Source organism: Podarcis bocagei, assembly GCF_964188305.1.
Source record: "Podarcis bocagei genome assembly, chromosome: 15".
Taxonomy (NCBI): Eukaryota; Metazoa; Chordata; class Lepidosauria; order Squamata; family Lacertidae; genus Podarcis; species Podarcis bocagei.
Genome location: NC_138141.1, coordinates 46495548 through 46508286, shown reverse-complemented (window position 1 = coordinate 46508286; position 12739 = coordinate 46495548). Strand labels below are relative to the sequence as shown.

The 12739-nt window shown below is 49.7% G+C and overlaps 1 protein-coding gene and 1 long non-coding RNA gene across 5 annotated transcripts in view; one reads left to right on the top strand and one right to left on the bottom strand.

Annotated features, from left to right (window-relative positions):
- Positions 1–12739, top strand: part of LOC308574519 — a 160848-nt gene that overhangs the window by 87182 nt on the left and 60927 nt on the right. The window lies entirely within an intron of this gene.
- Positions 1–12739, bottom strand: part of FOXN1 (forkhead box N1) — a 48570-nt gene that overhangs the window by 31773 nt on the left and 4058 nt on the right. Inside the window, exon 1 of one of the 4 annotated variants that reach the window (XM_081172372.1) lies at positions 2429–2798. The exons of 2 other annotated variants lie outside the window; for them this stretch is intronic. In XM_081172372.1, the coding sequence (XP_081028498.1) occupies positions 2429–2614 (186 nt within the window). In that variant the 5' untranslated portion in view covers positions 2615–2798. Of the gene's footprint in view, positions 1–2428; positions 2799–12739 lie in introns of those variants that run through there. One more of the 4 variants, XM_081172373.1, reaches the window with a different exon arrangement.

Sequence of the window (12739 nt, the reverse complement as noted above, 5' to 3'; positions counted from 1 at the left end):
CACAATCTTTGAAGAATTGGGTTGCACTGAGAAAATTCAGAAAATTGTAAACATTTGAAAACGTTTGTAGGCTTGAATGGAAATGTTTTGTAATGTAAATATAAGGAACTGATTTACCGATAACAAGGTGAAATACTGTAAGATAGAAGGTAAATATATAAAAGTGGAAAATTAAATAAATATTACTTTTTTAAAAAAGAGAGAAAATTCAGTCTCAGCCAACAGTCACACGACATGCAGGTTAGTTGCCACTGCTAGTCCTCCTCAGAGTAGAACCGTTGAAACTAATAGCCAACTTACGTTTATTACTTTCAAAGGATCTACTTGGGAGAGAGCTCAGGGCATCAATGAAGCTGAACATTGGAAAATTCAGGGCAGACCAAAGAATGTCCTTCTTCACGCAGCAAAGAGTTGGACTATGGAACTCCCTCCCACAGGAAGCAATGAAGCCCACCAGCTTGGATGGCTTTAAACGAGGATTAAACAATTCTTGGAGGAGGAGAGGGCTGCTGATGGCTGCTAGCCAGAGTGGCTATGCTCTGTGTCTCCATGGTTGGAGGCAGTGATACTTCTGAATACCAGATTCTGGAAACCCCAGGAGGGGAGAGTGATGCTCTTGGGCTCAGATCCTGCTTGGGGACTTCTGGTTGGCCCCTAGGAGAACAGGGTGCTGGACTAGACGGGCCACGGACCTGATCCAACCACTTCATTTAAAGCACATGGCTTCTCCCAGAGAATCCTGGGAAGTGTAGTTTGTGGGGGGTGATGCTGAGAGGTGTTAGGAGGCCCCTTTTTGGAGAACTACAATTTCCAGAGCAGTTTAACTGTCAGTCCTCTCCGGGGAAAGGCTGGAAAGGGGAATAGGCGTCTCCATGATGCTTTAGAGCAGCCTTTCTCAACCTGTGGGTCCCCAGATGCTGTTGGACTACAATTCCCATCATCCCCAAGCTCTGGCCTTGCTAGCTAGGTGTGATGGGAGTTGTAGTCCAACAACATCTGGGGACCCACAGGTTGAGAAAGGCTGCTTTAGAGCAAGCAGGGATGGAGCAGAGTTCAGATTCGGTTGACACTTAAAGCCAGGTTTTTATGCTGTAAACTGCCCTGTGATTCTCAAACGAAGGGCGGTAGATATGTTCAGTAAATTCAACAAATAAATAAAATTGCTGCTGCTGCTGCTGTTAATTAACTTTGTACACCTCCCTTCCTTTGAGAATCACAGGGTAGTTTACAATCTAAAAACACAACATTGCATAACAAACAAAAACATTAACTCCCACTTTATCAAAGAATTGTAGAGTTGAAATGAACCCTAAGGGTCATCTAGTCCCAGTGGCGTAGCGGCTGCAGGGGGGGCCTGCAGGGTTAGGGTTAGGGGGCGCAAATTACTTGCCTTGCCCCGGGTGCTGACAACCCACGCTATGCCACTGTCTAGTCCAACCCCCTGCAATGTGGGAAACTTTCATCCAATGTGGGACTTGAACCCAAAACCCTGAGATTAAGAGTTTCATGCTCTATTAGCTGAGCTATCACATTCGCCAACCAAGCAGAGTTTGCAGAAATGAACAAGCTGTGTGTGGTGTGTGTGTGTGTGTGTGTGTGTGTGTGTGTGTGCATGAAACTGAAGACATCCGTGAAAATGGCCTTTAAAACGGAAAAGTGGCTTGCATCCAAGAATATGCTAGTCAGAATGGTGTCAACTGAGAGAAATTTGCACTAAATTGCTGAGGATTAAATACCGTATTTACTCGAGTCTAATGCGCCATCAAATCCAATGCGCACCTCAATTTTCAGAACCTTGAAACCCCAAAAAGTATTTGTTGGCAAATGCAAATGTGCCATCGAATTTAATGTGGATCTTAATTTTCGCAACGTAATCTGGCCAAAAAAAGGTGAGCACTGGGTTCGAGTGAATGTGGTAACAACAATCTCCATATTTCCACAGAAATGTGGAGATCCTGAATTTAAGACTGGGGGCGAATGAGAGAAGGGCAAACCCTTCCATCCCTGGCGGCTGAAGTGCTCACTTTTTGCCCTCTTCTTGCAACTAGACTACAACTCCCATAATCCCTTGGGGCTGGGACTGATGGGAGCTGGAGTGCTTGAGCCAAAGCTCCTCCTCCAAACTTCTGCCCCTTATCAACCAGCACTTTATCTGGAGCGCTGAGGTCTAGAATCTTGCTTCGCTTTCAGGGGGGGAAAGCTGCTTTGGTAGAGCAGCTGCTTTGCATGCAGAAGGCCCCCAGTTCAATTTGCAGGCAGGGCTGGGACAAAAGACCCCCCCTGCCTGAATCCCTGGAGAGCTGCTGCTGCTGCCAGTCAGCGCAGGCAACACCAAACATCTAAGGCGGCTTCCGATGTTCCTATTTAATTCGGAACCATGAGGACTAGAATCTTGCTTCGTTTTGGCGTTGGTGGTCAGTGTGGGTACCTCTGGGCCAAGGGTCCCCTGTGTCAGGTCTCTCCATCCTCTCCTGCACCTTCTCCTCCTCCTGCTCCTCCGGGATCCTTCCCTTCCCGTGAGCTCATCCTGGGACAGTGCCATGTTCCTCCTTTTATGAGGAAGGTGTGTGCCGTGACCCGCCCTAATGGTTTCTGTCTCTGGCTGCGGCAGCATGTTTTATGCCGGGTGTGGCCTGGTGCTGTGCCTTTCATGCGTTCCCTCTGCTGCCCCACCTGGGACCACTCCTACCCTCCCACTGGGAAGCACCCACATCCTGCGTTGCAATTACCTTTATTTGATCTGCGGGACGGGTTTGGGAATCTTTCGCACCAGGGTTCTGGGGAGCTGAGTCGGGAGAAAAAAGCCTGGCAGGCTGCAGCGAGCGCCAAGGAATGGGCAGGATCGTAGCAGAGCCGGGAGGGAACCCCCAGGGGTCATTTAGCAGGGGTGGGGGGCAGCCGCACAAGCTAAGTTGGCTCTGGGGGGTGGAGAGGGCAGGGCTTCAGGCCCAGAACTTGATTCCCAGAACTCAGCTGTGGAATCTGTGGAAGCGTGTCAGGCACAAGGTGTCATGGAGCATGTGCAGAGTAACGCTCCTAAGTGAGGGAAAGTCAGACCCAAATGATCTGGGATTCTGGAGAGGGCTTTCCAGAATGGAGTCTGTGGCTTCTGGATGGGAAATTCATTTCATTTACTACGCTTGGCTAACGGCCAGTGACTGCAGGTCCTGGGACTCTTCGCCTTAGTGATTTTTTGAAAACCTATAAAATGGAATATCTGAAATCTGAAACTGAATAATTAGAAAACAACAACAACAAATACACCAGGGTATGAAACCAAAGGGATGCGGGTGGCGCTGTGGGTTAAACCACAGAGCCTAGGACTTGCCGATCGAAAGGTCGGCAGTTCAAATCCCCGCAATGACGGGGTGAGCTCCCGTTGTTCGGTCCCTGCTCCTGCCCACCTAGCAGTTCGAAAGCACCTCAAAGTGCAAGTAGATAAATAGGTATCGCTCCGGCGGGAAGGTAAACGGCATTTCCGTGTGCTGCTCTGGTTTGCCAGAAGCGGCTTAGTCATGCTGGTCACATGACCCGGAAGCTGTAAGCCGGCTCCCTCGGCCAATAAAGCGAGATGAGCGCCGCAACCCCAGAGTCGTCCGCGACTGAACCTAATGGTCAGGGGTCCCTTTACCTTATGAAACCAAAATAGGAACACAGGTCTGCGTATTGTCTACACTGACTGGCAGCCACTCTCCAGGGTCTCCGGGAGGGAGTCCTTCCTTGCCCTCCCTGGAGATGCTGTCAGGAATTGACCCTGGGACCTTCTACATGCAAGGTAGCTGCTTTGCCCCTGAGTCACAGCCCTTCAGGACACCTGAAGCTGAGAGGAATTTGCCCCATCACTGCATAAGTCAGACCATCCAACCATGGATCCCCGCCAGAAAAATACCAACAGCGACCTTTTCTCCAAAGCAATCCCTCCCTCCCCAGGTCTTCCCCCACTGGCTCTGCAGGTAGGAGAGTAAGACATCTCAGGTGCAGGCAGCACATAATTAGCAGGGAAGGCTGCCTCGTGGCGTGGCTGGCGGCCACCAGCCAGCTTTCTAAAGAGGGATGAGCAACTCATGGCAGACGGCGAGGATGAGTGTGTACGTTACGGCTCCCATGCATGGTCCTCCTGCTCTGTTTGCAGTCATAGGATCGTAGGCCTGTAGAGTTGGGACACCCGGGGTCATCCAGTCCAACCCGCCGCAGTGCAGGAACCACAACTATTTCAGCTTTAATTGCGTTGCCCCCTGACAGTACTTTATACATCCCTTGATTATTTATGATCCAACCGAGGGAACTCTAGCCCACGAAAACTGGTGCCAGGATAAATCTGGTGGCCTTTAAGACAAGGGTCACCAATCATGCAACTCCCCTCCATCAACTCTGGAAAGTGCATAGAGCTGGAGGAGGAAGTTGGAAGTGTGGTTTCCCCCTTCCACTCGATGGTGCTTCTCAAGGCACAGAGTGACTCTGCTGGATTGGACTCAAATCCTTTGAAAAATTAAACTGGGTCATTGGGTTCTTTCTTTCTGTGGGGAATAATCTGGGAGAGTGGGAGGTGCCTGCGGACATTCACTCAAAAATCCAAATGTCCCCATGGCTTAGAAAGGTGCACTATGTTGCTATTGATCCTGCCGCTCCCTGGAGCTGCCCAATCCTCTTTTAAAGCCATCTAGGTCATTGGCCATCACTGCCTACTGTGGGAAGGAGTTCCACAGTTTAACTCTGCACAACTTTCTTTTATCCATCTTGAATCTTCCAGCATTCAGCTTCACTGAATGCCCATGAGTCTCATGAGAGAGGGAGGAAAACTTCCTTCTGTCCACTTTCTCCATGCCAGTCATAATTTTTATACACCTCTAGCTCAGCTGGTACAGCCCGACCTTCTTAATCTCAAGGTTGTGGGTTCAAGCGACATGTTGGGCAAAAGATTCCTGCATTGCAGCGGGTTCGACTAGAAGACCCTTGCGGTCCCTCTCCCTCGCCTTTTCTCCAAACTAAAATGTCCCAAGCTCCACAACCTTTCTGCGGTGGGGAATCCCTTGATCATTCTGAACCTTAAAAAGCCCCAATGAGTCCCAGATCCTTGCATGATTCACAAACCTCAGTCTCTGTCCTCTTATCTCTGGATTTTTTGCCTCTCCTGGGAAAGCAAAGGATCGGCTGGGAAGGAGCCTCAAAGGAGTTGCTCTGCTGGTGAGTAAGCAACTGCAGCCTCCCAGAGAGACTTGCTCCGGGCTGGGGTAGGGACTTGGTGCATTTAAAAGTGCTTTTTTCTCTCTCCTTCCCTGCCTCCTCCTCCTCTGTGGCACTTCAGCCCTTAATAAACAGAGCAGAGTCGTCGGAAAAGGCGCCCTTGTGCTGAAGGAAACTGGGGCTCCTGGCCACAGATGGCTCTGCAGCAATGCCCCTGAATCCCAGTTCCTGGAGGGAAGAGGGCTCTGGGGCTCAGAAGAGGCACCTGGTCGCTGGACCAGCGGGGCCACTACGGGCCCGATCCAGCAGGCTCTTCTCCTGTGAGCCAGCCAGGGAACCCGGGGAGGGATTTCCTTCCACGAATGGCATGCGGCTGCTACATTCTTGGGAGAACAGGTTCCTCTCTCTCTCTCTCTCTCTCGTCTCCTGGCTGCCTCTCGCTCGCTCCGAGCAGGGAGAAGGTTGGCCGGGACCTGCCAAGGCAGGCCTGGGCGAGCTGGCTGGCAGTCCCTGGCATCAGGAGGGCAGGAAGACCCAGCCCCGCTGCAGGAGGGGAGGGAGAGAGAGGGGTGGATGGGCTGCTGCGACCCGGGTGCTTGGTGAGGCTGCGGCCACAGTTGCCTCCAGGCCCTTTTTTCTGGGTAAGGGGCACATCCACCGCTGTTTTTCACCTGCTGGGAATGGAGGAGGCTATCAAAGGATCGGCATCCTGGCCACATTCAGAGCGGCCCACACAGGCGCCAGGCACCATCCCAGGCCAAGGGTGCCCCAGGCAGTTGGAGGCTTCTGGGACCGGGTGCGGGAGGCGACAAGCAGCCAGGTGACTTATTCACCTCCACCATCCTAATCTTATATTGATTGAGGCTGCCGGTGTTATGATGCCATCGCACAAATCTGTGATGCAGCTGCATTGGGAGGCCTGGTACAGTTCTGGTCAGCTCAACTCAAAACAGAGATGGAAAAGGTTGATAAAAGGGCAGTCAGTATGGTCCAGGCGATGGAGCAACTCACCTATGGTGAAAGGCGGCAGCGTTTGGGAATTTTGGGTTTAGCGGAAAGGCGAGGAAGAGGTGACATGAATGATAGGCATTTATAAAATCAAGCCTGGCCTGGAGAAAGGGGGTGAAGGAAAGCTTTTCTCCCACACTAGAACTTGTGGACGTCCGATAGAACTGAATATGGAAAGATTCGGGACTGATAAAAGGATGGACTTCTTCATACAGCAAATGGTTAAACTACAGAAATCGCTCCTACGCTTTGGCCTGATTCAGCAGGCACTTTTGATGTTCTAATGGAGCTTCCAGTTCCAGAGGCAGTCTATCTGGATTCCTAGGTTCTTAAGGGCATGTGGCCGCTGTCAGAACAGGGTGCTGGGGTGGATGTGGCCGTTTTGCCTGATCCACTGGCTGTTTTTATGCCTCTGACAGAAGAGGAAGAACACAACCCCCCTGGCTAGCAGCCACAGGAAAGCCGCCTCCTCCTCCTCCTCCTTGATGCCTTTACTGTATCTTGACCTGAGTAACGTTAGGTCCATTCCTTCCAAAGGATCTACTTTGAGTAAAAGCTAGGCTATAACCCATTCTTTTAAATCTCCTTTTCTGGCCTTCTGTCGACCTCATCTATTTACTTCCTAAAACTTAGGCACTGTTTGTAAAAAGCCTCCCTCAAAATGGTTTGCAAAGAAAGCAGTAATATTATCACTAGGGGGGAAATGCCACTCTCAAAAAGTTAAAACAACACTAGACGAAGAGCCCATTAAAGCTCTCACCAACTTTCTAAACATCTGGGCAGACCTTCAGTTGTGTTCAGTGACTGGCTCCCTAAATCGAGGGCGGAGTTATTGCTGGGCTCCAACACCCCTCTGCTCTGCCCATTGGGCGCTGATGGGAGTAGAGAGCCTCATGGCCTCTGGAGGAGGGCCAAAGATGTCCCCCCTGCTCTGAAATCTTGCCACCTGCACTGATACCCAGCATTGCCTCTGCCCAAAACCTCTCTCAGTAATCTCTGCAAACAGCCTTTCAAAGTAGGCCGGAGTTGGTTCTCCCCATTTTGCAAAGCTGCGAGAATCAGCTTGTATAAGGGCTATCTCATAAGCCTGTGATTCACCCTCCACACCCACTCTGCCAGGGCTGATTGAAATCTCAGTCTATTTAAACCTCTCTCTCTGTGTGTGTGTTTTGTTTTTCGTATTTCCCAGATTGCAGTCCCGGGACTTGCCTTTAGGGTCATTGCGACGTCTGCATTGATCGGGGTTGGACTAGATGATCTTGGGGGGTCCCTTCCAACTCCACAATTCTAGGAATCTATAAACTGTCCCAATTTCTGGTCTCTGGTTCCCCTTCTGGGGTGTGTGTGTGTGAAATGGGTTTGCCCACCTTGCCCCCGTCTCGGAGGAGCAGGCTGAGAATTGCCGCCCACCCGCTGTCGTCATCAGGACAAATAAGCCTGTGAAAACGGGGACTGATCCCTTCGCACGTTGCTCCCTCCATTCCGCTCGGGGGCCGGGGGCTGAGAAAGTCATGGCCCTTTGTGTGCCAGAGGGGGAAAGGTGTATCAAAGCCCTGTCATTTTCTTCTGCCGCTAATTTTGCCAGCGCAATCTCCAGGATTAATCTTCCTTTTCTTCTCCCTGCGACTTAATTCATTTCTTCAAGGTGGAAGGAGGAGGCGAGCGCTGAGAGGCTCGCCCATGCTGGGAGGCCTTGGCGTATGCCAGCCTGCCTGCCGGCTGCCTTGTGTGTGCCAGTGAAAATCTGCTCCACTCTTGCACAGCTCTTCCTGCCAGAAAGACATTTGTACTGCAGGTGGCTTTCTGCTTGCCTCGGAAGGCTGTGTGTTTTGCTAGGGACCTTCTGTGGCACAACGGGGGTGAAATTATTGCTGCTATTTATTAAATTTCTATACCGCCTTTTGCCCGAGGGTCACAGGGCGGTTGACAATATAAAACATGAACCCAGCTAGGCATCAAGAGAAACGGAGGCTTCCTATTCACATTTGCAAAGCAGCTTTGGGAGTCGCAGAAAGACGCCTTCTACTGCGTCAAACCCATTAAGCCCAGTGTTGTCTGCACTGACTGGCAGCAGCTCTCAAGCGTTTAATACAAAGGTCTTTCCCTGTCCCTCTTGGAGATGGCGCTGCCCCTGAAACGGAAGCAAGGCTCTAGTCCTCATGGTTCTAGACAAACACATTAACAGGCACATAGGAAGCTGCCTTAGACCACATCGGATCAGAGGGCCACCCAGCTCAGTGGCGGCCACCCTGACTGGCAGCACCTCTCCAGGGGTTCGGACAGAGGATTCTCCCAGCCCAAATTGCAGATGCCAAGGAATGAATCAGGGCCCGGATCAGCAAGGAGCAAACCTCTAGGTCAGGAGGATGGGGCCGCAACAGAGTTTCTGGGTATGTATAAGATTTTGGGCAGGGCCCAAATCTGCATAAGATTTGCAACAGTTCATTTATATGCAGAGATGCAAATCTAGCTTTTAGATTTTGCCCAAAGCAAGCCAATCAAGGTCCGCTCCAAATTCCCCAGTTTATTCCTTCAGTTTGCGCCCGTCCCACTTCAGATCTCCCCGAGATAATGTCCTCGTACCTACAGGACAGCCTCTCCTGGGATGTCCCACAGAGGACCTTACAGTCTTCAAATAAAAACATCTTGGAGATCCCGGGCCACAGGGAGGTTAGGCTGGCCTCAACCAGAGCCAGGGCCTTTTCAGCTGTGGCCCCGATCTCGGGGAACGCTCTGTCACAAGAGACTAGGGCCCTACGGGACTTGACATCTTTCCACAGGGCCTGCAAGACAGAGCTGTTCCACCAGGCCTTTGGCCAAGGCACAGCCTGACCCCCTCCTTCGGTAATCCTCACAGAACTCTAGCCCAGTGGTTGCCATTAATTTGACTCTGAATTGATTTTAGAATGAATTGATTTTAGAATGATTTGATTTTAGAATGCTGTGTTACTTTTATTGTTGTTAGCTGCTCTGAGCCCGGCTTTGGCTGGGGAGGGTGGGATATAAATAAAAATTTATTATTATTATTATTATTATTATTATTATTATTATTATTATTAAGCCCCCCAATTAATTTCCCCAAAGGTTTCCTCCAAATGAAGGCTGCGCCTGCCTCTTCAGGACCCCCAGATCCCCACCAAGTACCTAAGGAGAGCCTGCTGGATCAGGCCAAATGGGACCCATCTAGTCTAGCCTCCTGTCTTCACAGGGGCCCAACAGATGCCCATTATGGGAACCCCCAAGCTGAATTCGAGGGCAAGGACATCACTCTCCTGTCCTGCTGTTTCCAGCAATGGGCTTTCAGGAGCATTTCTGCCTCTGAGCGTGGAGGCAGAGCCCAGCCACCTGGGCTCTTGTAAAGCCATCCAAGTTGGTGGCCGTCACTGCCTCCTGTGGCAGGGAGTTCCACAGTTTATTTATGCAGTTCATGAATACGTCACTTCTTTTATCTATCCTGAATCTTCCAATATTCAGCTTCATTAGATGCCCAGGAGTTCTGGTGTTCTGATGCCAAGCTTACTTTTACAAACTTATATCATGTCGTCTCTTCTCTTAACTAAAAAGTCCCACACGCTGTGAACTTCCTTTGCAGGGAAGCTGCTCCATCCCCCAAATCATTTTGGCGGCCCTTTTCTGTACTTTTTTTGGGCAACTCTACACTATCACCTTACATTAATATCCTACACAGGAACTGAGACCATCCCTCTGAATTCAAATTCCCCAGACAACACTTGGTGGGCGGGCAGGCGGGTGGCAGCGGGGAATGGGACATTCACAAAAATATTCAGCGCCCCTGTCCCCTTATTCCATCCTTCCTGGATGGATCAGCGTGTCTGGGAATCAGCGTGTTTTTACATGAGTAGAATGTGTGCTTTTATTTCAAATGCATCTCTGGGTTATTTTGGGGGCATAGGAACTTGCTCATTATTATTTTCCAAAATAGAGTCCGGCCCACCACATGGTCTGAGGGATGGTGGACCGGCCCATGGCTGAAAAAGGTTGCTGACCCCTGGTCTACAATCTCCCAAGGGAGAAAGTTCCACTGTTAAGAGATTCTGACTAAACATCAGGAAGAACTTTCATCTTGTAACTTGAAGTCATGGGTTCGAGTCCTACCCTCCAGAGCAGGAGAAAACAAGCTTCTTTCCTCTTCCCTGTGGCAATCTGAAGATTGCTCTCATATCTCCTCTTTTCCAGGCAAAACATACCCAGCTCCTTCAACCGTTCCTCATAAGGCTTGGTTTTTTGAGACCCTTGATCATCCTGGTTGCCCTCTTCTGCCCACCTTCCAGCTTATCAACGTCCTTCTTAAATTGTGGTGCCCAGAATTGGACACAGTAGACAGCATCTTAAAAAGCAGAGACATCACCTTGCCAGCAAAGGTCCGTATAGTAAAAGCTATGGTTTTCCCAGTAGTGGTGTATGGAAGTGAGAGCTGGACCATAAAGAAGGCTGATCGCTGAAGAATGGATGCTTTTCAATTATGGTGCTGGAGGAGACTCTGGAGAGTCCCATGGACTGCAAGAAGATCAAACCTATCCATTCTGAAGGAAATCAACCCTGAGTGCTCACTGGAAGGACAGATCCTGAAGCTGAGGCTCCAAGACTTTGGCCACCTCAGGAGAAGAGAAGACTCCCTGGAAAAGACCCTGACGACAGAGGACAAGGTGGTTGGACAGTGTTCTTGAAGCTACCAGCATGAGTTTGACCAAACTGCGGGAGGCAGTGGAAGACAGGAGTGCCTGGCGTGCTCTGGTCCAGGGGGTCACGAAGAGTAGGACACAACTAAACGACTAAACAACAACAACAAATTCCAGCTGTGGTCTGACCAAGGCAGAAGAGAGCAGGACTAAGGCTTCCTTATTGCTTCTGCTGATGCAGCCTTGAATAGCGTGATATATTTGTCTCTGTCTGGAACCCTGGAGCACCCCTGTGTTGCAGTATAGGCCAGCTTCCTGCGCTCCAAAATTTTCCTGTCGGGTTGGGGGGCACCCAGTATTTGGCACCCAGGAGTCTGTGGACCTGCCAAAAGGTAGATGTCACAAATCTAAAAAAGGAGGCCAAAGTTGCAGGCAGCTGGGCACTCTGATGTCTCTTTGTAATGACTGCCTTGGGAGACAGAGCAGGGTGACTGACTTGCAGGTGCCAAATGTTTTGTAAAAGTCAACTTGTTTTGCATCACTTCTGGCTTCTGCTCTTGGCAAGCAGTGGCCCGTTTTCTGCTGGTTTTGGCATTCTCCACAGAGCCACCTCCTCCTGCCTCTGACCTTGGCTTAATTTAAAACAAATAACTAGATCTGAAGATTGCATCTGACTGTGATCTTCTCCGAATTGAAATAAATGGATCTCAGCAAGTTGCACCTATTAATTTTATTTTAAAAAATTAAAAAAATTGTCCAGTAGCACCTTAGAGGCCAACTAAGTTTGTTCTGGGTATGAGCTTTCGTGTGCATGCACACTTCTTCAGATACAGTACATGGAAACAGAAGTCACCAGACCCTTATATATAGTTGGGAGGGTGGGTTGGGGTTTTTCTCAGAAGCGTAGTAGGAGATGGCTGATTGACTCAATGGGTATAGTCAACCTGTTGACGACTGTTAATGACTGCAATTAGTCCTACAGGAAAAAGAAAAAATAAAAAAATTCCTTCCAGTAGCACCTTAAAGACCAACTAAGTTAGTTCTTGGTATAAGCTTTCGTGTGCATGCACACTTCTTCAGATACACTGAAACATAAGTTGCCGGATCCTTCTATATATAGAGAAGGTGGGGAGGGGTATTACTCAGAAGGGTGGTGGGAATCGGAGATTGGCACATTTTGACTATGGCAGACCAACACGGCTACCCATCTGTACATATGCTAAAGTTATTTTTGGTTTACCATACCCATTGAGTCAATCACCCATCTCCTACTACCCTTCTTATACCCAGAACAAACTTAGTTGGTCTCTAAGGTGCTACTTTAAAGGGACGCGGGTGGCACTGTGGGTTAAACCACAGAGCCTAGGACTTGCCAATCAGAAGGTCGGTGGTTCAAATCCCCGCAACGGGGTGAGCTCCCATTGCTCGGTCCCTGCTCCTGCCAACCTAGCAGTTCGAAAGCACGTCAAAGTGCAAGTAGATAAATAGGTACTGCTCTGGCGGGAAGGTAAATGGCATTTCCGTGTGCTGCTCTGGTTTGCCAGAAGTGGCTTAGTCATGCTGGCCACATGACCCGGAAGCTGTATGCCGGTTCCCTCAGCCAATAAAGCGAGATGAGCGCCGCAACCCCAGAGTTGGCTGCGACTGGACCTAATGGTCAGGGGTCCCTTTACCCTTACCTTTAAGGTGCTACTGGACATCTTTTTAATTTTTTTTATTTATTTTGACTGTGTCAGGCCAACACGGCTATCTACCTGAATCTATTAATTTTATGCTAGTCTTTTAGCTACTAATGGAGTGAAATACTAATACTAATACAATTAGATACTTTTAGAGTTGAAAGGGACCCCCAAGCGCCATCTAGTCCAACCCCACAATGCGAGAGTCACAGCTAGAGAATCCCTGAC